The sequence below is a fragment of the Corapipo altera genome, unplaced genomic scaffold (genome assembly GCF_003945725.1).
Source record: "Corapipo altera isolate COAL_440 unplaced genomic scaffold, ASM394572v1 71, whole genome shotgun sequence".
Lineage (NCBI taxonomy): Eukaryota > Metazoa > Chordata > Aves > Passeriformes > Pipridae > Corapipo > Corapipo altera.
This window is the reverse complement of record NW_020884916.1, coordinates 5,272,010-5,294,133: the sequence shown is the minus strand read 5'-3', so window position 1 is coordinate 5,294,133 and position 22,124 is coordinate 5,272,010. Positions and strand designations below refer to the sequence as shown.

The 22,124-nt window shown below is 48.0% G+C and overlaps 1 protein-coding gene across 2 annotated transcripts in view; it reads left to right on the top strand.

Moving 5' to 3' along the window:
• The window catches only part of CDON (cell adhesion associated, oncogene regulated), a 55,960-nt gene that overhangs the window by 5,635 nt on the left and 28,201 nt on the right, over positions 1-22,124 (top strand). The window contains exons 1-8 of one of the 2 annotated variants that reach the window (XM_027655661.1): positions 11,312-11,375; positions 13,289-13,419; positions 15,440-15,712; positions 17,441-17,587; positions 17,877-18,020; positions 18,864-19,148; positions 19,990-20,259; positions 21,149-21,484. In XM_027655661.1, the coding sequence (XP_027511462.1) occupies positions 13,350-13,419; positions 15,440-15,712; positions 17,441-17,587; positions 17,877-18,020; positions 18,864-19,148; positions 19,990-20,259; positions 21,149-21,484 (1,525 nt within the window). In that variant the 5' untranslated portion in view covers positions 11,312-11,375; positions 13,289-13,349. Of the gene's footprint in view, positions 1-11,311; positions 11,376-13,288; positions 13,420-15,439; positions 15,713-17,440; positions 17,588-17,876; positions 18,021-18,863; positions 19,149-19,989; positions 20,260-21,148; positions 21,485-22,124 lie in introns of those variants that run through there. The other variant, XM_027655660.1, reaches the window with a different exon arrangement.

Here is a 22,124-nt window from a genome sequence, read left to right as displayed (position 1 = left end):
ACAAGAAATTAATCTTTTTTTCCGTGCCAGTTTGGAAGGTAACCCCCAGGTAACTGTTCCTCTCCTGGGGAACAGCAGAAGGGGACAATGTGTCCCCTTCTGAAACAAATTAAGCTGTCTGTTCCAAGTTGAAATCCCCTGCTTGGTGCCAGGTTGATCCAACTAAAGTTACTGTGATCAGGTGGTATGTTTTCGGTTTTAAATATTTTTCCTTTTTTTTTCTTTTTTTTTTTTCGCTTGTTGTTAGTTGAGAGCTGATAGATCGGCCCAAATAAGGCCATGAGAAAGGCTGGCCATTTCCAGGAGGATCCACAGACAGTCAGTGCATGACTTGTTGCCTTTATCTCTGAGATCAGGAGATTCCTTTGCAGTGATGGATTAATCCACTCCTGAGTGAATAATATAACCGAGAACAAGTAGGAGCCAGCGCTCCAAACAGATGATTTGTTCAGTACGTGTGTGCCTCCCTTCCCCTCCCCCTCTGAGAAGTGTCTTTCTTCACCGTTTCATTCAGCCTGTTGAAACCTCTCAGCAACCTGTGCCTGCGCCAGCCCCCGGCCCGATGGAGGGTGAGGATGGGGCTGTGCCAAAGGCCTCTGCTCCCAGGTGCAGGAGCAGATAAACCGCAGCCCCAACGAGCCCAGGATGGAGAGGAGGTGCCCGTGGGCTGCTGGGGCTGTGTTGTCACCTGTCTGCACGTTTTCCTCACTGTAGGTAGAGGTGTTGATGCTGGCACCTGCCCAGGGTGAGCTTGCAGGGCTCCGGTCCCTCGGCAGCAATGGCTGTGCCCCAACATGAGGCAGCAGGCTCTTTGTCTGGGAAAAGCTGTGTGTATGGGAACTGAAGTAGTGGGGTTGGGGGAGTGAACTCACTGGGCACAAGGGGATGGCAGTGGATGGCTTCAAACAGGAATACAATGTTTAGGAAGATGGTTCTTCAGTTGTGCCTGGGTGGATCTGCCAGGCTGGTACCTCGCTGGCAGAGCCACAGCCCCTGGAGCTGCTCGGGAATGTCCTGGAGCTGTGCACCAAAGGCCTCCCAGTGACAGTCCTTGTTAGCACACATCCAGTAGGATGCAAGGCCAGGAAGGGAGTTGCACAGCTATGAGCAATGGAATTCACGTAGCGAAATCGGTTACTGTCCCCATGGATATACTGGCATAGCTCTTTGGCAGCTCATGAGCTGTGTCTTCTTGCTTTGACATCTTGGAACGCATCAAAGGCTGGTCCTGTTGATAGGCTCAAACAGGCTGTGAGGGTGTGAGATTCCTGGGGAGGTCCTCCCTCTTCTTGGGGCCCCCCAATGCTGTCACAGTCCTACTGGGAAAAGCTCCAATAGCTCAAAGTCAGGTTGGTGAAAGTCCCCAGCTTTGGCTTTCCTTGTGTCATGAGTGCTGGTAGCCTCGCCTTGATCCCATGCACTTGGCATATGGGATTGGAAGCACTGGTGGCAGCTTTCAGCTGCCTTTTGGAGAATTTCTGTGCTGCGTGGGGCAAAGGCAACATCTTTAAAATACCATTTTCCCTTTGGAGAATGGGCTTTGCTGCTGTTGGCTGTATGTAATTTCTGGGAGCCGAGGAGTTTTGCTGTGTAATGTTCCAACTCCATGTAGATTAAATGTATTGCGGAGTCAAACTAAACAATAGCATGTGGTTTTCCTTTGTTCCCCCCTTCCCCACGATAAGAGTTCACAAAAGTTCCCGAATTAGGGCTCTGTGTGCATGTGCTGGAGCGTAGGCTCGGATTTTCATAAAGCTTGCTGAGGGCTGTTACTGCCGAGGAACTGTTGAGGTTTGCGATCCCTCCGGGAAATCTCTTTGTTTCTCAGGAGCCTTTTCCGAAGGTGTGTTCCAGTGTAACACTCAGTTACTTGTTGCCTTAAATACTTTGCAGTGACAGTGTATCACAGCTTGATGGAGATTTGAGACTCCTCTAATAAAATGCAAGAGAAGGAGGAAAACCCCGAGGGTTTTTTGGAACAGAAGATGTTTTCTGTTCCTGCCACTAATCTCTGTTGCAGAATGAAATAGGAATGTATACTTTAAATCTTTGTCAGGGTGTAGAAGGAAGCTGGCAACGGATGTAATCAAAAATGTTATTATCAAAACTCTCTAAATATGTTGAAATTTCAAGCTTAATGATATAATTTTAAATGCAGCTATTCAGACTGAGGCATGTTTTTGGGGTGCAGATTGCACTTCCAAATTGCTGTGTGTGTTGGGATGGGCCAGAGAGGAGTTAGGAACAGACTGCAGATGGTGGGTACTGCAGAGGTGTGGCTGGAATCTCTTCAGCCCTCTCATCTCCAGTGCACTGGTAAATTGGGGCATGCTTTTCTAAATTATTGGCTTTGGGGCTGAGCGCTTTAAAAATGGTCCAGTTTCCAAGTTAGCATTTTTCCTAATTAGTGCATTTCTCATGGCTTGTAAGTAACCAGCACACATGGAAAGTGTGTGTGTGTGTTCAGAGTTTGTCTGAAACAGCTCTGGGCACAGCAAAACACAAGGAAGCCACACCAGAATCAGTGCACAGTAGCACAGACTCAACCCAGTGCAACAGGAGACAGAAAGCTTCCAGCCTTAAACTGCTTGGAATAAGGGAACTGGGAGTAACCTTCACCCTTCTGACTGTTCCTTGAGCAGAGAGGCTGCAGGTTGAGGGCACAGGAGAAGCTGAAGTCCTTCTCTGAGCCAAAGGTGTGAAGCTGTTTATTTTCACTGGGGCAATGTATATATTGCAGGAGGCAGATGCTTGCCTGCTCAGCCCGAGCCTTTGCTGCCTCTCTGGGCTCTGGCGAGTGTACAAGTGTTGTCCCTTCTAATCCCTCAACATTAAACAGTCCAGGCACCTTTCCCTGGCTGAGCCTGGGACTGCTTTACAAAACACACAGAGAGAAGCCAACAAAAAAGAAACATTTGCTTTCTTTGCCAAGTTTAAATGAAGAGTAATGCCGTGGTGCTGCTTAATCTTGTTTTTCTTGCTATCTGATGGATGCTAACGTGGGATGGAATCAATCCCGGCAGCCGGTTATCTTTGCAGGGCCTCCATGTTGCTGAGCTCGGCATTAAAGTCTTGTGGGGGAGTTGACGTGCTATGAGGAGTCTGGAACCTTCTTCCTGCGTGGCAAAGCCGCAGCAGCAGTTTCCCATCTTCCTTTGGGAAGGTGTCTCATGGAATTGCTGGTCTGCCGTTGGACATCCGAACAGAAATCCTGTTCAGCAAAGCAGGATGTGTCTGTGCGAGTGAGAACAGGGCACAGTCAGGTGAACCTGGCGGAAATTTCTCCCTGGTCTCCCGTGATGAAACTTAACTCCTTTCCTATCAGTTGCTCGTGTTTGAACTGGTTCTGCTGGGAACAGCTGCCATGGCCCCTATCCTCGGGAGGAGGTTTGGGCTCTGACTCACGACCTGCCGCCGTGTGCCGGTGCTGCCCCGGGCAGGGGTCCCTGCTGCTGGCAGGGCTGAGCTGGCAGTGCAGCAGAGCTCGGCTGCATGAAGCAGCAGGGCTGGAGAAGCAGAACCCTTGGGCCACAGCTTCATGGTCACTGCTGCCTCCCTCCTCTGGATCGAAGCTCTCCTTTGGCTCCGCTGGCACGAGGAAGGAGGCGGGAAGCTACGGCCGGTGCTCAGTTGCGCAACACCGCTGAGCGAATCCAACCCAAAGCCTCCCTCTCCTTCCCCCCGTGTTCCACTGCCCCTCTCCTCGCCTGGGAGCCTGGTGGATTTGTTGTAGCAAACCTGGCCTGACCAACACGATTTTCTCATTTATTTTTCTGCCTAGCTGCTGCTTTTATCTGGGCCCGAGGCGAAGGGGCTTGTTTTGCTAAGGAATATTGTCAGTCGTGTCAGGATTCCTTCCCTCGAGGTGAAGAAGCGCAGAAGTGTGTGTTTGCCGGAGAGTTTGGACTTCAGTTTTGAAACCAGGTTTGGTCTTTCGAGTGTGGGGGAAGGGAGGGGAGAAGAGCAGTAAAACTGAATTACTGTAAGGCTGGAGGATGGATTGTGCACAGGCTTGTTTCAATCGGGGGAGGAAAGACCGGGGTCTTTCCTGCTCTCTCCCTCAGCTGTCCCTGGTTAACCAGTTTGATTTTAATAAGCATTGTTCTGCCTGGAGCCTGGGTCCAGCAGCAGGGAGTGTTGGCATTGCCTGGGATGGCATGTGGATGTAACAGGAGGGGAAGCAGCGATCTGGAGTGGAGGGCAGCACTTTTGTTTAGCAAACAGAGTCAAAATGGGTCCGTTGCTCCGTTTTGTGCACGATTCCAGCCGTCTGCAGGCACAGTGAATTCTGGAGGTGACTAACGACTGTAACACAGGCTTGGCTCTCCGGTTCCAGCGCGCCTCCCATATCCTGCAGCCATGAGTTCACAGGCTCCTAATTGCCTATGATGTAAGACAGCAGTAGATGAGGTTGCTATAAATTCTGGCTGCAGGTGTGGATTTAATGGTTGTGCTTCCCTTTAAGGGCTCACGGATAGCATGGATCCCTGCAAGTTACAACAGCCCGAGTTGGACTCGGGCTAAGGCAGCTAAAAGAACCCATTTGTCTGCGTTTTTTAGAGCTGTTGCTTGCTGGAGGCTACCAAAGGACGAGGTGTCAGCGTTCATCTGGAATCGCCTCAGGAATGAGCTCGCTGTCCTCTAGCAGAGCTCAACCATGGTTCCAATTCTTTTCATCAACCTTCTCCCGCAACAAAACTTCCCAGGCATGAGAGTGCTGCTGGAAGTGGACCTTTAGGCAGCCTGTGTGGACACAAGGGCCTTTGTCTGAGAGTCTGACAGGTTTTTTTTTGATGACCAGAACAAGCCCGTGGTTCTAGTCTTTTCTATTTTTTTTTTTTGAATTCATGATTAATTCTGATTATAGGACCCATGAAGATATAATCATGGGTGATGGTCCTTGACATGCAAAATGCAGGCTTTTTGGAGGGGAAAAGACACCCCCTGGGGCAATAGTGCAGCTTGCTGTGGTGTGTGCACCTGTAGCTCGGATAATTAGGCCAGTGAGTTCCCCAGCTCCCTTGAGAAAATGGGCATGGCTCACTTGGAGTTGGGTTTTGTATATTTTTCTTCATTTTTATGCACGTTCTTGCAGTCCAGGGTTTATTAAACATGCTGGGGTGGTGCTTCATGAGTTGATCTGAGGCCTCACGCTGTTCAAGTGCAAAGTTCCCATTCTTGGATGTCCTTTCCCAGCCCCTCCTTTGGGCCGGTGCTCCAGGACTGCGAGGGGAGCTGAAGCTGCTCCCTCATCCAGGTGAAAACCGAATCTCATTTTTTCTCTGGCTGAGTTTTCAGCTGGATCTGCCAGCAGCTCTGACTCACTCGCTGGCCGCGGGATCCTCGGTGCAGATTGGAGAATGCAAGCCAGGTCCTGAAGGAAGGTGTTGCTGCCCTCCTCGGCAGCGGCCCCTCTTTAAATTGGCTGGAAAACTGGTTACGAAATCTCGTTCTCGGTAAAAAATCAGAGCTGGAAAAGCAAAGCAGGCGCCTCGCTCGAGGCTCAGGCCAGCCCTGGGGAGGGAGCAGGGAGGGGTTGTTGGCAGAAGGACCCTTGGAGACACGGCTGAAGGGGAGCAGGGCTGTCACAGGTGTCTGTATGTATTTATGTGCAGTGCACTCTGCACAGGTGTTGAGCTGAATGTGGGGAAGAAAACGGGAGTGAGAGGCGAAGCACTGCCTGGGCAGGAGATAAGGAGAAAGGAGGAGGTCTGGGGGGCCTCAGGGAGCAAAGGGTGAGAACTTTGTATGTATTTGGCCTACAGTTACTGTGATGGAACTGTTAAACTAATGATACCCTCAGCTCCCTTGGGGGCTGAAAGCCCTGATTTAGGCATTTAAGCATAATTGCAGCCCAGCAGAACTGTATATCAGGCTAATGCTCTGTTCTCTTGCTTCCCCCGAGGCCAGAGGAGGCAGAAACCATTCCCACTTCATTAGCGTGGCAGCAGGGGGACTGTCTCAGCTCTTTTGCTGAAGTTAATAATAAAATTAACCTAATTGTTATGCCCATTTGTGGGGAAGAAAGTGTGGCTTCTGTGGTGATTTATTTATTTTTCTCCTGATGTCTGTCTTGCTGGATGGGAACCCCAGGTCTCCCCCCTCAGAGCAGGGATGTGTGTCGGGAGCAGACTCGTGACTTTTGTGGGTTTTGGAGTGTTTTTGGCTGTGTGTGCTGAGGAACAGTACACAAACTGTTAAATTTTCTTCCCCAGGCTCCCCCAAATCCATTTCTCCAGTCCATGCCAAAGCATGCGTTCTTCTATCAAGACCATATGTACGCCAAGACCGAGGTTCTAAAGTCAAGGTGTTTTTGAAATATTGGAGTGCAAATTAAGGATCTGAGTAGTCTTAACTGTCTTCTTAAAAAAAAAAAATTCTCTATCAGCCTCACATATAACTCAAAGGATTAATGGAAAGCTAAACTTTGATCCGAATCCAACAGCTGATACCAACTGTGAGACTTTCCAGGCCTGAAAGCAAAATAGAAAAATCCAGTGAAAAAGATCTGCTGCTCCATCTTTGAGGCATGCAGCCTCTTGGCCATGCTTTGGGCTAATACTGCTATTTTTTACTTAACCTGTTCTTGTGTCACCTCTGTGCTGTGCCACTGGACCTTACCTGTACCAGGTTGAGTAAATTACTGACATTATTTAGGGTGTGTGGGAAGCACATCTGCCTGATTACTAAGGAAGGCCATCAGGGCTTGGGAGTCCCCTGTCCTTGCTGGGACTCAGTCACTGTCTGGTTTGCTCAGCACTGTTTGTTTTTCCTGCCATCTGCCACCCGAGCAAACACTCATTCTATATTTTGACAAAAATAGCAACTTTTAGGTCTTTAAGGTCCCTTTCAACCCAAGCCATTCTATGAAAATTAGAGTGCTATTAGTGCTGCACAATTGAAAAAGGATTTTAGCCCCCAGAATTGCTCTTGGGATTCATCTCTGATTCATGGGGGGTTTAAATCATCTGGAGCAAGAAAAAAGCTCCATGCAAGGCTGCTTATAAAAATAAATGTTGCATTAAAAGGAGTAAAAATACCAATTGAATCATTAAGTGGGAATCCACATAGGAAACACTCGGATGTGACTTAACACCAATGGATTTGGGTGCCAGGCATGGGTCTAGGCAAAAAAAGTGGAGGCATTAATGAAATCCCAGCTGAGGGTTGCAAAGGTTGAGCAACTGCAATTTTTCTCCTTTATTCAGGAGATCCTTATCCTTCTGATAAGGATCTGGAAGGTGCACTTTCATTTGTTTAAAGTGTAATAAATAAATATGAACAGAACATCAAAGGATGCTTTTTCTTGTAATTTTTAACTGCCTCCCCAGTCGGGGTGTTTCTGTGAACGCCTCGGAGGGCATTTGGCCCGTTTGTGTCTCTCACACTTGGTTTATGGGGTCACTGTCAGCAAGCTGGTTTTTGTAGGGTTTTCCCTTTCAGACTGTTTTTTGGGGATGGAGAAAATCCCAGGCGTGCAGGACTGCTCGGCAGAGTTCAGCGCGTTTCCTAGAAGCGCCCGCGAAATCCCTTTGAAGAACGTAATTTTATTACTTACACTCATGAAATCCTCTCTTTGGTGATGCCATAATTCCAACACAAATGCCTAATTATGGCGTTTGTGTTTTTTTTTTTTTTTTTACAGAATCCCCAACCCTCCTGTAACCGCCTGGCTCCTTATCTCCAGCACTCGGCTTCCTGTGATTTAGTAACACACAGGCTGCAGTTCCAGAGGTGGAGAAGAGTAAAACGGGAGCGCTTGAGTTCTTTCTTGCCCGAGCTGTGGTTACAGCCCGGCGCTTCCCGGTGCTCCAGCCCTCTCTTCGAAGCGTAATTAGGAACACATTGATTCTTATTGCAGCTGGCAGCTGCTCGCTATTGCCTTTTTCAGCTTCTGACCCCCATAGTCCCGCTGACCTTTCCTGGGGTTAGTCGTAGGCCCTTTTCATTGTGATGGGCTCGAAGTGGCTCATGTGGAGTTGATTATTTCCTTGCTTGTCTGGCCTTTTTGGTGCCATAACTCCAAGTCACTTCCATTTTCTTCCCCTGCTTTTGGCTGACCACAGTGAAAGGAAATGCTTTTGCTGGCGACAGGATCGGTTTGCACGCTTGACTGACTCGATTGAGACCCTGAAAAGGGGGGGAGGGGGAGGGTAATGAACACTGTAGGTGCTGCATTTGCTTTTTAAAGGTTGATGTTAATGATTGAGTGGTCATTAAGCATTCATAAAAACGGGGGCTTCGGCCGGCTCCGTGTCCTTTTGGCAATCTCAGACCCGCGGGTTGGCATCAGAAATCCCCCCCCCGCCGCATCCTGGATGGCAGCGGTGGCTGCGGGAGCCACAAGGAGCAGGTCTGCGGCGTGTGGCGAGCGCGCCGCTGTCAAACAGCTCGGGAATACCTCGAGGTTCTCCCAGCCGCTGGAAGAACCCGGGAATAAACCTGGGAGGTTGTTCCGTGAGGCCGCCGGGCAGGCTGCCGGTTGCTCCCGGGCTGTAACCCGCTCCTCCCAGCCCAGAAAGCTAATGAAGTCTATGTGCCAGCTGTTACACTCATTTTGCCAGACCCCAGGAGGACAGCATGAAGACAGTCAGTGATCAAAGGCTCTGGAGATCACTGAGGAGCCGAGCGGCAGGAATGTCTGATTGCTTTCTCTTGGAATGCCACAGGCTTCAATACCTCCTTTTTTTCCTCCTTTTTTTTTTTTTTTTTTTTTTTTAAGGTGTCTTGGTGTGAGATTTAATGATCTAACTCGGGCTTGCTCCTGCTAAAGCCAGAGTGTTTTAGTTAATTTCGGGGGAATTTGTTTGCTCTAAATTTAGGTGGTTTGAAAACCTGCGACTTTTCTTGTACTGGGGACAAGTTAAAAAGACATTTTTCTTGGTAACTAATAAGTGACCTAGGGAAAAAAACAACTTGCTGTGCTTTGGGTGTTAAATCACATATAATATGATAAAGCGAGGTGGGATTAATCGATTTTTGAGTTACTGCTGTTTAGGAAAAATGGGAAATCTTTGGTATCCAAAGCTGCTTTACTCCCAGATGGCTGTCACGGTGCAGCTGGTGGGGCAGTGCCACCCTTGAGGCAGCAGCACTCAGTCACTTTTTCCTTGGGCTGCTCAGCAAAGGCCGTCAGCTCCTGGAGGTGGAGTGGGCAACTTGAATAACTCCCTCTGTTCCCGAGGTGCCTGTTTCCTTCCTCCTCCTCCTCCTCTTTCTGCTTTACTCCAGTGTTTATGGGACCTGGTGTGTTGAGGTAGTGCAGAAACCCTTCCTCATTTAGCTCCAGTGTGCTGTAATGGCTCGCTGAAGGTTTGGAAGCGTGTTGGAGGGGACTGATGGAATGGGAGTGCAGTAACAGATTGAGGTGGAGTGGTGGCTGTTGGGAAGGGAGGTCCCGGTGTTGTCGTGCCAGCTGGTCTGAGATGGCAGGAAGATGATTCAGGGAGCTCAACCAAAATGGGGATGAGATAATGCTCTTTTTGAAGTGACTCTGCCCTCAGCTGCAAGGGTGGAGAGAAGTTCAGGGCTCAGTAAATCAGCAGGGCAGGATCTCGGCTGTGTTTGGAAGGACACAGGGTCTTCTGGAGCTTAGCACCGTGGGAATGCATGGAAAACAGCATTTTGTCATCTTTTAGAGAGTGAAACTCTTTTTTGGGGGCAAGGGGGGATAGGAGTGAGTTAATTTGGAGGTGAGGGTTAAGTTACAGTGACAGGACCAGATCTGTGGAGCCCTACATTGAAGATCACTGGTTTCTGGAGAAATAGGGACAAACGTGAAACTTTGGGAAGAGAGGAGAGGGTCACTGCCAGGGCTGCTGAGACCCTGGATGGTCTGGTGCCTGTGTCTTGCCATCTTGGCTGAGTAGAACACTTCAAGAAGCCCATGGGCTGGTCCCTGGTCCGGGATGGCCTGTATCCATCCTGGTGAGGTCCTCAGGCCTTGACAGCCGGGTGATGATGTGCCCTGCAGCATCCTGAGCGTGCCAGGGCTGATGTGCCCTTCTGGCAGTGGGGACAGCCCTGCTCCTGTGCCGGGAAACCGCCGGTGCTCCTAAATGGAAAGTTAACCTGTCCCTTCCCCTCTGTTTGGACTCAGTGGTTTATTTTCCTCCCTGTGTCCGGCATTCCGAAGGTCGCGGGGCTGAAACTGGGACCTGCCAGACAGTCTGTCCCCATGGCTCTGGGCTGAGGTGTCCCTTTTATAAAGGGTCTGTGACAAATGAGGTGCACAGCCAGAATTATGTCATCTGCGGAAGTGCTTCATTTTGCTAATTACCTCCAGAAGTACCAGCCACAGGTTTCTGGGTGCCCCTGCGTGTGCAGTGTGCTTCCCAGGGGCAGGCATCCAATGGAATTGTCGGGATGGCCCCTCCCCCTGACACAAGTCTGTTATCTTCCTTGTTTCCTGTGATCCATGAGCAACAAGCTACTTTAGAGCTGACGAGGAGGTCAAGTGCTGGTTGAAGATAACTGGAGGATGACTTTAGGTGGAGATGTTTAGGAGAAGTGCGGCCTTTGCCATGCTGTGCTTTTCTGATGGGCTGGAGGAATGGCCAGTGCAAGTGAAAAGTACGTTCTCCTTGATCCACTAAAACCACGTCCATCTCTATTCAACCTTGAATATTATTCATATCGTCTTATTACTGTTTTAGTTTAAAATGCTCAGACAATGACACCTCTTGCTTCAATATAACTTTGACTCTGATCCACAAGTGATGGGGATTCATCCTCCCAAGTAAGGAACAATGAACAGTGGAGAGAGTTGTTCTGGGTTGAGCTTATCTTGGAATCTGGGACACTTAAATGGAGCCACATCTAACCAGGGTGCTCCTTTTTCTGATCCTGGTGGGACCCCAGTGACTGGTACTTGCTGTCAAAATGGGAGCTCAGGTTTATTGAAATGATGGCAAAGGGGAAGAGTCGTGTTTTTCTATCCCTAAGGCTTTTTAATGTAATATGAAAGAGGCAAAGTTTCTCCACAGAATTTCTAAAGACCCCAAAACTATGAGCTGTGGTCTCACCCTCTTCTCTGTAATTAGCACAAGGGGCTTCTGGAGTGTCACCATCTGCAGAAGAAAAAGAAAGAAGTATTTCTGGGTTGGTCTGTGTTGCTGGGTATCATCTCCCCCCAGTGTTCCCATATTTACCAGCGAGGAAGATGTTTCTGCCGTCCCTTCAGAAACAGATGTTGAAGAAACTTCATTCAGGTGCCCCAGTGTTGATGCTGAACAATCCTGGCCCAGTTAAAGCCAATGTTTTTCCCTTTTTTTTCCCCCCTCCAGTCAAAGAACTTTGGTCTTTGTGGCTCGCTGTGTGTACTCACTGCTTTGCAGTTGATCTTAGCACTCCGCAAGCCTGCGAAAGCCAAACTGGTAGGTCAAAAGAGGAGTAGCTGTTGACACTGGCAGTAAGGAACATGTAAGGAGAAAGATAAACAGAGGGAAATCAGAGCCTGGATAAAGTAGATCTCCAAAGATAAAGTTTAGTTAAAGATAATGAGCTGGCCTTGTTTAAAAAGACAGCTGCAAAATAACCCAGTAGCTCCATGTGCTGGGGTTAAAGTTGACCCAGAATATACGTTTCATTGCTTTTGATAAATAAATAGTGGAGGGAAGATTTGGCAAAAAGCAACATTGCCCCCAGCCCTCTTCAGCAAAGTGTTTGATGTTAACAAGTTCTCTGGGTGTTTACTTTGTCCTCCGCGCGCGCTGGTGGAGCGGCGCTCCTGCCCTTGAACCGAGGGAGAACTCAAATAAACCAACCCCTTCGGCACAGCTGGGCTCCTCTGCCATCTGCGGCTTCCCAAGACAGCCCCGGCTCGCCTTGGGAACCAGCCTGGGCCACAGGATTGTCGGGTCTTCCCAACAGCTGAAATAAATTTGCCGGATCAGATAAAACTGCCCAGAAACGGGAGCAGAACTCGGCAGTGTTTCTTCCCGCCCTCTCAAGCTGTCAGTGGGACCCAGGGTGCAGTTTGCAGGCAGAGGTGGCAGCGAGCAAATAGCCCCATAAAATCCAGAGTGATTCTATTACAACTGGAGGCTTTTCCTGATGCTCAGTTTGCATATGTATTTTACAGTGATGCTCCGATGACAAAACACTGTTATTTTAAAATGAGCCACGGGAATAATTTTGCTGTTTATATCTGCATCCAGCTTCTTAGAAAGCAAATGGCTCCACGAACACTCAATAAACTGGGACTTATTCCTCTCAGGGATGTGTGTTGCTGCACTTGTTTCTGTGCTCCAGGAAAGCTCCCAGTTATTGTGTGTGTTGGATACATGTTTATGTACACGGCTGATAGATGAGATGTTTAAAGTATATGTTGAATGTTATCAGCGGCGGAATTGTATGGCCAGGCTGATAAATGAAGTAACTGTGCTAAATGAGCTCAGATCTTATTTATCATAATGTTATGCAAGGCCAATAGGACATTTAAGTGAACGACAGCTGCAGATTTATTGTTTTCTTTGGGGAAACGAGCGTTTGATAGAGACCGGGAGTGTCACAAACACCATTCCTGAGACTCACCTCGGGGCAAGTTTGGTTGCTGATTCCATGACTTAGTTTGTATTTTGCTCGTTTAACCATTTATCACAGAATCACTTAGGCTGGAAAAGACCTCTGGGATCATATTTATGATTTATTTGTATTTTGCTGGCTTAATGACGCAGTTTGTATTTTTTGATGGTGAAAGTGGTGTATAGGAGAGAGCATCACTGGTTCGGGAATATAAATGAGAACAAGACTGATATTGGTGTTTTCTTCAGTGGCACAGTTTGCCTGTAAAGCCCAGCAGAAGGAGCCAGCAGATGACAGGTCTTGGGAAGCAGATTTAGAGCAATTGTGAGTGGCAGCAGCATCACAGCAGTAGATTCATAAAAACTTGTAAAACAAGTGCGGCCTGGTGATAGATGGTCAAATGATTATTGTTTGCAAACAATATTATCTCCAACAGATAAGCTGTTTACTTTGGACTCCAGCTCCTCTGGGTGGAAAGGAGTCTTAATTCATCAGGGCAGCGGTTCGACGCGGATGCCTCATGCCCCAGCTGTGGAAGAACTCTTACATTAAGAATAGTACTTGGAACCACAGTGAAGTTCAGCTCTAACTCACTTTTACAGATGGTTCCTATATTGCAAAGAATATTGGCTGTTTCCTGGTTGTGCCTTTTTTTTTCTTTCTTTTATTTTTTTTTTTTCCAAACCCCAAACACTTTGTTGTGAGAGAGTTAAAAGAGGGACTCCTGAAACTCACAGTAGACATCTGTTTGTTTGTTTTGTAGCTGTTTCCGTGCCTCATCTTAGTCTGGAGCCTTGGGCTTTCAACTGGGATAATCTGGCGCTATGCATCCAACCCCCGGGCGCTTCCAGGCACTGCTGCTCATCGCCGGCCTCGTCGCTGCCACCAGCCCAGGTGAGGCCTCACCCCATCCAGGGGGACTGGCTGGGAGGTTTTGGGGTTGAGCCCAAACTTCTGAACAAGCAGCGCTTGGGAGCGCGTTTCCAAGTGGCCGCCTCTCGTGGACGTTGTCAATAATCTGCTTTTAAGGCAGCGTGGAGCACTGAAACGCGGCCTCACGCCCAATATATGGCTTTGCTCGTGAAAACTTGGCTCAAAGCGAGCGCCAGAACGTGGAGGACGCTGGGTTACGTGGGTTTGTTCCTTGGGGTCTCCGTGGATTTAGCTGGACGCCGATTCTGCTGCGTACAGTGCATCCTGTGCTCCCAGGGGTCGGGAGGGGTTTGGATTTGCAGCGGGAGAGGGGAATCAGCTCTTTGAAACGTGGAGGCTGATGCGTGGCTGCAGTTGGAACAGCTCTGGCGTTAAAAAGAAGAGGAGGGATGGTTTTAATTGACACATCTGCTCTGTGTAGTCAGCTTGTCTTAACGTAACCACACGAAAAAGAAGCTTTTACTACTTTTAGCACTTCATAGCCAGTCGTTATAAGCAAATGGGATAAATTTTATTTTTCAAGCAGCCATAGGAGATAAATTCCAGCTGCAGGGTCACTGCTACCAATTTTGCCTTTTACGCGGAGCACAAAGTGTTGGTGTCAGAAGTGAGGGCAGGGGCGAAGATGAAAGTAGCAGTGTGATTTCATACAACTGGAGCGAGCAAACTGAAAGGTCAGTGCTTCCCCCTTATCCCTGGAAATTCAGACTGAACTAATAGGAAAAACAGTTTTCTAATTAAAAGCTAAAAATGGACATCTGGAGTCCTGTGAAATGCTTGGATACCGTTTTTATGGATTTCATCTTTTTTTGTTAAGTGAAGCCACACTTTAATTTCCAGTTTTATTTTATGTTTATGCAGATAGTTTATGGTTCTGTTAAAAATGTGCAGTTTCTCATCTGAAACTCATAACCAGAGCTGGGATGGACTGACTTGAGAAGAAAAGCATGAGCCCAGGGCCCCACCTACAAGAAAACTGTCTCTGACTTGGATGTCATTTAATATCATCTTGACCCGTACTATCTGGAATTCCTTAGCTCCTTTACAAACTAGGAATTGTTTTTTCCCAGCTGATGTGTCTATTTTTAATTTTGTTTTTTCTCCTAATTTGTATTACTAACCAAATAAGTGTTAGTGGTGCCAATTGCCTTTTGCTTGCTCCCTTCATGCAAAAATCTTTAGTGGAGAATTTCATAGAAAACAAATGGAAATAATTCCCAGTGTTTCACTGGCCAGGATAGGAAAAAAAATCTCCTCCAACAAGCAGGAATTTTCTTCTGGCAAATAAATGGATTCTCATAACCAAGTTCTGTGGAATTGAACCTTTTATTTATTAGCAGCTCTTCCTGTTTCTGTTCATCTTTGCTCAGTAAAGATAATGGATGCCCAATTCATCATCCTTGTCCTGATGAAGTCCATGTATTTGGAATTAGCAAGAGCCTTTGCTGTTCGTCCAGCTTTTTTTATCCTGCTATTTTTAATTAGTTCTGCAGACTCAGAGACGGTTCTGTATAAATACCTGGCAGGCTCCTGCCATTTCTAACATTTTACAAGTCACGTCCGGGCCCGCTTCATATGGGACAGATCAGCTGCAGCTGCGTGTTCCCTGCTCCGGCTCTTCAGGTGACGGCTGCTGTTTCCCTCTGGATAAATCCAGTGGGATTGCAGTTTTTGCTGGCCCTGGCAAGCACGTTGCCTTTGCCTTGGGAATGTGTCATCCCCTATGCTGCACCTACCTCCGTTTAATTAATGTCACCCCCTTTTTGGGGTTCAAATCTTGGAGTTTTCCCAGTGTTTGAGGGTGAGCAGGAATCTCTCCTGAGCTCCTCTTACCAAGGAAAAGGCAACACCTGCTTGAGTATCATTTGCAGCTTGGAGCTTAGAGACCCTCTATATGCTCAGTCTTTCATACCAGTTTACCTTATCACCTGTGCCCATGCAAAATGCTGGTCTCTAACCCAGTATTTATATTTCCTTTCAGATTTAACTCCACATTTCATTTCTGAGCCCTCGTCTGCTGTCCAGAAGTCTGGCGAGCCCGTCCAGCTCCGCTGCTCTGCCAAGCCCTCCACAGCTCACCTCTCTTGGCTGTTTAATGGGGAACCCCTGGACAGCAGGGCAGGAGAAGTGGAAATCCAGGCAGGATCTTTGACAATCGTGTCCCTCAGCCCGGCGACGTGCGGCCGCTATCAGTGCGTGGCGAGGAGCAGCGCGGGTGCCGTGCTGAGCCGGCCTGCCACGGTGTCCATGGGCAGTAAGTGCCTTCTCATTCGTGCCCTTTGCTCCTTGCAAACCCTGTAGACCTCAGCTGGCTCGTGTGGTTTGTTCTTCTTTGACTTTTAGGGAAACACCCAGCCTTTTTTTTTTTTTTTTTTTTTTTTTTTTAAATTATATCATCTGGGGCCTGTCGGGTGATTCAGCCCTGGGTCGGATTCCCCAGAAAGCCTGAGGATCCCCACCCTTGGAGGCTTTTAAAGCCTCGGCCATACCAAACCACACCTGATGGATTTAGCATTGGTGTCAGCCTCATTTCGAGCTGAAGGACCTCAAAAACCTTTTTCAGCAAACGCAAATATTATTCAGCAAAATAACATTCATTTCCATGAACTGGCCTGAAAGTACAAGATTCCCAAACACTTCCCTTCACATATGATGTTGAAAGAGCAGCTGACCTGCCACGCTGTTGCAGAAGTGTGCTTGAGAGTTGAGGAGAAATGAGTGAGAATTGTTGCCTAGGACATAAGTGGGAGAGGCAGATTTTCCTTTTCATTTGATTTGATCAAACCAACGTAGATGTTCTGCAGGTGGGGACAGTCTTCTGTCCATTTAGGGACAGTTTCCCTTCTCTCAGTTTCACCGGTTCTTCTGATCAGCCTTTGCCTTGGTGCTTGATCTGTGAATTATTTCATCTCGAGGGACTTCAGAAGAGGAAGGGGCAATGTTTTCCACATGGAAAGGACGATGTGATGCTGAGAATGGGAATACACTATTCCTGCATGAGCATGATTTGTCTGCTTGGGATCTTGGGGCTGTCTGAATCAGGCCTTTGTCAAACAGGGTTTGAGTGATTTCTCTGGAAGGGTACCTCATCTATGGAGCATGTCCAAAATCCCCCTGGGAGGAAAATCTCTTATAAGTGAGAGAAGTAAGTGTTTTGGTAAAGTACTGACCCATGGCCAGACCCTCTCAGGAGAGCTCTAAGGGTGGCTAACATAGAAAAACTTCACAACCTTGAAGATGCTTTGAACATGAAGGGAGTAGAAGAGCAGCTTCCACACTTCCCTCCTGCCTTGGAGGTTTTGGCAGCATGTGGGCTCTCTCCTAGGGAAGGTGCTGGGAGCTGGGGGCTCTCTCCTTGGGAAGGTGCTGGGAGCTGGGGGCTCTCTCCTTGGGAAGGTGCTGGGATCTCTCTCCTTGGGAAGGTGCTGGGGGCTGGGGGCTCTCTCCTTGGAAAGGTGCTGGGATCTCTCTCCTTGGGAAGGTGCTGGGGGCTCTCTCCTAGGGAAGGTGCTGGGAGCTCTCTCCTTGCCTCAAGGCTAGTGGCAGCAAGAGGGAGGCACTGCTGCACTCACTGCTGTGTTCATTATCACAGAGAAACAATTCCATGTTTTAAGGGAAAGGCTTCCTGCTGTCAGTGTGAATTGTCTCCTGTAGTGCCTGCAGAGCCCCTGAGGGAGCCCTGCAGCCTTTCCAGTGTCTCTGCTTGCTTTTCCAGGAGCAGTTGAGGGAATATAGGAATTATTTTTTCTCACTATTCCCTTGTAAAAGCTGGTGCTTTTTGTAGTGAGGAGGTGGGTAATGAAGGTTTTTGCTGTTATGGGCTGCAGGATAGACCATGCCTGTTGATGTGAATGTCCAAATGCTGCACCAGAGAAGACAATCAGGATGAAGCCAGCTGTCTTTTGAACACAAATACTGAGCTTACTGCCATTCCTCTCTCCTAGGCCGTGGCTGCTCTTACCCTTTTCCCAAATCTCTCCAGGTTTAGGTGACTTTGATGCCTCAGTGACAGCTGCCATTGCAGCAGAGGAAGGAGGCTCAGCTCTCATCAGGTGCAAGGTGCCAGAAAGTCACCCCAAAGCACAGGTTCGCTTCCAAGTGCGGGGGAAATGGCTGGAACAATCAAGAGGTGAGATTTTTTTTTTTTGTGCAATGTAAGTATCCAACAAAAGCTTGCCTGGAGTTTTTTCTTAGAACCTACAGGAAAAAATCCTCAGGAAACTTGCAGAACTCCCTGTGCATGACTTTATCTAAACCTGTCTTTGGAAATAAATCTTCTTTGAATGGTGATCTCTTTGTGATCCTATGTTTAGGATAGATTAGTATAGCTGAAAAGTTAATTAAAAATTAAAAAGAGGAAGCCTTTTTTTGAAACTACATTAAATATAATCTTCTTTTTTCCTTCCCCACTTGTTTAGACAACTACCTAATTCTTCCATCTGGAAACCTGCAGATTTTGAATGTATCTTTAGAAGACAAAGGATCCTACAAATGTGCAGTGTACAACCCAGTCACTCATGATCTCAGAGTAGAACTCACTGGACATAAGCTCACAGTCACACGTGAGTATCCTGTTCAGCTTCCCAGAATTCATACACCTCAAACTGAATAAATAACATCCCTAGGGGTTTTTGGCATGGGCATATCAGCGTCTCCAGTACTGTGTTATGTAAAATCTGTCCTGCATTCTTTGCACATTCAGTTCTTATTTCCCCTCACTGTGGAGGAGCAGCATAACTGCTTCTCAAATCCCAGGAAGACACAGCACTCAACCCTTGGAAGGGGGATATTGTGTATACTCCAGTCCCCAAACCTATTTTGGAGCAGGACTTCTTGAAGAGAGCATCACAGCATCATGCTTAGTCCCCAGTGCAGACACGTGTGTTTGAAAGGCATGGAGGAGGACTGGGGAACAGGATGGGAGGTGTAAAAGCTTGATTGGTGTCAAGATTAGAGGGCTGGAGCACCTCTCTTGTGAGGAAAGGCTGAGAGAAATGGGATTGTTCAGCTTGGAAAAGAGAAGGCTTAGGGGTAATGTAATCGTGGCCTTCCAGCACCTGAAGGAAGCCCACAAGAGAGCTGGAGAGGGACTTTTTACAGGAGCATGGAGTGACAGGACAAGGGGGAATGGCTTCCCACTGACAGAGAGTAGGTTTAGATTAGATATCAGAAAGAAATTCTTCCCAGTGAGGGTGCTGAGGCCCTGGCACAGGTTGCCCAGAGAAGCTGTGGCTGCCCCATTTCTAGAAGTGTCCAAGGCCAGGTTAGACAGGGCTTGGAGCAACCTGGGCTAGTGGAAGATGTCCCTGCCTGTGACCAAGGCTTGGAGTGGGATGAGCTTTAAGGTCCTTTCCAACCCAAACCACTCTATGATTCTATTCTACAATTCATCTCCTTTCTTCCAGGCCCTTCCTCAGGTGGCTCCCACATCCTTCACCCTCTGGCCCCCCAGAGCCTGGCAGTGCCCCAGCACAGTGCCCTGACACTGGAGTGTGTGGTCAGTGGGGCAACTCCCTCCATCCACTGGCTCAAGGACGGCCGGGACGCGCTGGGGCGAGGCCGGTGGGAACTGCTGCACTCCCACCTGGTGACGGACAGGCTGGAGCCATCAGATGCTGGGAACTACTCCTGCGTGGTGGGAGCTGACTCTGGAGCAGTGAAATACGTTAACTACTCACTTACTGTACTTGGTAAGAAAAAAAGACGTTTTGGATGTCCAGGCTATGAACATTTCCTTCGTAGACGTGCTGGTTTTGGCGTCTGCTCCCAAACAGCATCACATTCCTTCTCAGTCTTAAGCATGTTAAAATAAAGAACACAGATCTGTTCATAATGACCATGTCCCGTCATCTCTTCCAAGTTAAAATCCATAATTATTTATCTCTTCAAATCCTGTGCAGTCTGAAGTAATGAAACAGTGAAGGATAACAAACTCCGAGGGAGGAACTGATCCATTTATTTTCCTGCAGAATGCCAGTGTCAGTGGTATGCCAGGGATCAGATGTGCCTCTCTTGAGCTTGTACATGAGCAAAAGGCTGATGAGGGGAGGTGAGATGTTTGGATGAGGACATAAACAAAAGCAAAAGAAACATATTCATATATTTGGCCTCTTTTGTGCAGCTGCAATTTCTTCCTCATTTTCCTTTTCCATTGTAGCAGATATTCCTGGTGTTTGAGGTTTCTGCATCCTTGACTGGTTTTGTTTGGGTTTGGAAATGTGTATGTTGAAGTTACTCGGAAAACAGTGTGTTGACACACAACATGCCTCTTGTTTTGGGGTTGTCGCTAGCAAATTATTTTGAAAATAAAGGTGTTTTATTTACGGAATTAATGCAAACATGTGGCTGTTTGGGACAGAAGGGAGAAACCATTCAAATAAACCCATGTGTGGGAAAACCAGCCTTGGGCTGTGCAGAACCAGCAGTGTGTGGTGACGTGATGAGCCTGTGGAACATTTCACAGCAGTTTTTTTCAGGGCTTAGTCGAAGATCAGCAGACGGTGGTTTATGTGAAATCTCTTCCCTTTGCAGAACCTGCCTCGCTCTCCAAGGGGCTCCAGGATGAAACCGTGGCCGCTGGGATGACTGTGCATTTCTGGTGTGATGTCCGTGGCAGCCCCACTCCAGCCCTCACCTGGCTCCACAACGCTGCTCCCCTCCGGCCCTCCCCGCGGCACTTCCCGACGGGAAACCACCTCCGGATCTGCGGGGTCACCCCGGGGGACTCTGGCTTGTACCAGTGTGTGGCAGACAATGGAATTGGGGTTGTGCAGTCCACAGGGAGGCTCCGTGTCCAGCCAGGTAGGAGCACTTGCAGCCCTCAAGGAATCTCATTAAGCATTTGTGCTTCAGGCTTTATTCTGGTTTGGTTTTTTTCCCCTCTGGATTATGTATTAATTTGTTTCTGACCACTAATCTTACAAAGAAGGTGCTTTCAGTTGGATTTTAAGAGACTTTTGGGGTTGTGTGGTTACTTGATACTTAAAACCTAGATTACCAGTTGCAATTAAATCGGCTTATGATTGAATTTGATGTGATTTAAGCTCAAATGGAATCAGGATCCTGTTGTGCTGGATGAGCTGGTACTCTTAGCAGTATTGGCTGATGAGTAGTTATGTCTGTTCCATACTCAAATTTGCAAAACAATCCTCAGGTTGGGGGTTAATGCACAGTTCCCCTTTATCAGATTGCCAGGATCAGGCACCAGGAGTCTTTTTGATCACTTTCCAGTCTAAGATACTTTCTAATGCCCAGAGAACTTGATTTTTGCTAGCACAATGATGTTGGCAAGACCATTGCTGTCCCTGTTCTCTCCCTGTCATGTGTAGTTGAAGCTTTGAACCTTCTCAGTACCCGTAATGATCTGTGTGAGCTGTGCAGAGCCTGGCTGAGCAGAGATTTTGTGGCCTGCTTGTGTGTGGAGTGCCTAAGCCAGTCTTGCCTGCAGTGTTTTCTTCACTGGCAGTCAAGTCTTCATCATTTAGAGAAGCTGAAGTGTGGCTTGAGTTTCTCTCAGCCTCCTCTAAGCAGTCTCAGCTGATCTCTCCAGTCTGGAAGGGAAACCTGGAGAAGAAAAAACGGTTAAAATGGTTATAAAGAACCATGTGCGACTTTTTTGATTGTACTGACTGACTTGGGCGTTTTAAGTGTCATATTCCTTAGTGAAACTCATCGTTTGCATTTCCCCCAGGCACAGGCTCTGTCCCTGCCATAGTCTCTCCCCCCAGGAGCGTCACCGTGGTGGCTGGTGGGGATGTGACGCTGTCCTGCAACGCCACCGGGCTGCCCGCGCCCACCATCCACTGGTACGACAGCAGGGGCCTGGTGAGCAGCCACCCTGCCCAGGTGCTGCATCCCAAAGTGCAGAGGCCTCTTCCAGAAGGGCCGGAGCCCTCCTGCCTGTCCGTGTCCTGGAGCCGGAGCTCCCTGCGCCTGCGGAACGTGACTCCGGAGCGCGCCGGGGAGCTCAGGTGCGAAGCCGTCAACGAGCACGGCTCTGCCGTGTCCAGAGCCTTCCTCACAGTTGGTAAGTGAAGCCCAAAACCACCCCATTGGCTCCCTGGTTTAGGTGAGAAATGCCTCAAAATAGGAGGGTGGGGTGGGATCCGGGGGAAACAAAGCAGAGGAGTCTCAGTTGTCTCCATGGACCAGTTCGTCCCTCCCCCTTTTAAGCGAAGGAGAAGTGCTGTGTGCATTGCATGGACATCTTACATGTGCTAAAACATACCCAAGGGTGGGTTTTTTTATTTATGGTTTGAAATTACTACTAGGAAAAGACAGTTCTTATACTAAAGGCAGGATGGGAAAGAGCCATTTCCTTTCCTCACACTGGGATATTATGTGACATTAATAAAAGGTTTAAGCTCCCCCCAGGTTTCCTTCACAAGAACTTAGATAGAGATTTTTAGTTACATGAAGTGACTTAAGTTTCTTAGCTCTTTCAGCACCTTGCCTTAGTTAATTCAGCTGAATGCCAGGGAGATTTTGGGTCATTGGGATTTAATAAGTGGCCCCATATTTAAAGTTCTTTGGTTAGAGTTTAAAATTCCCGTAAATAACTTGAAAAGCTGCATAAAGGTTCACTTAGAGAAAAAAAGAAAGAAGAAACCTCAAGAAAGTGATCCCATCATGTAGTTTTATAAATCAGTTATTGTTGGACCTTGCTG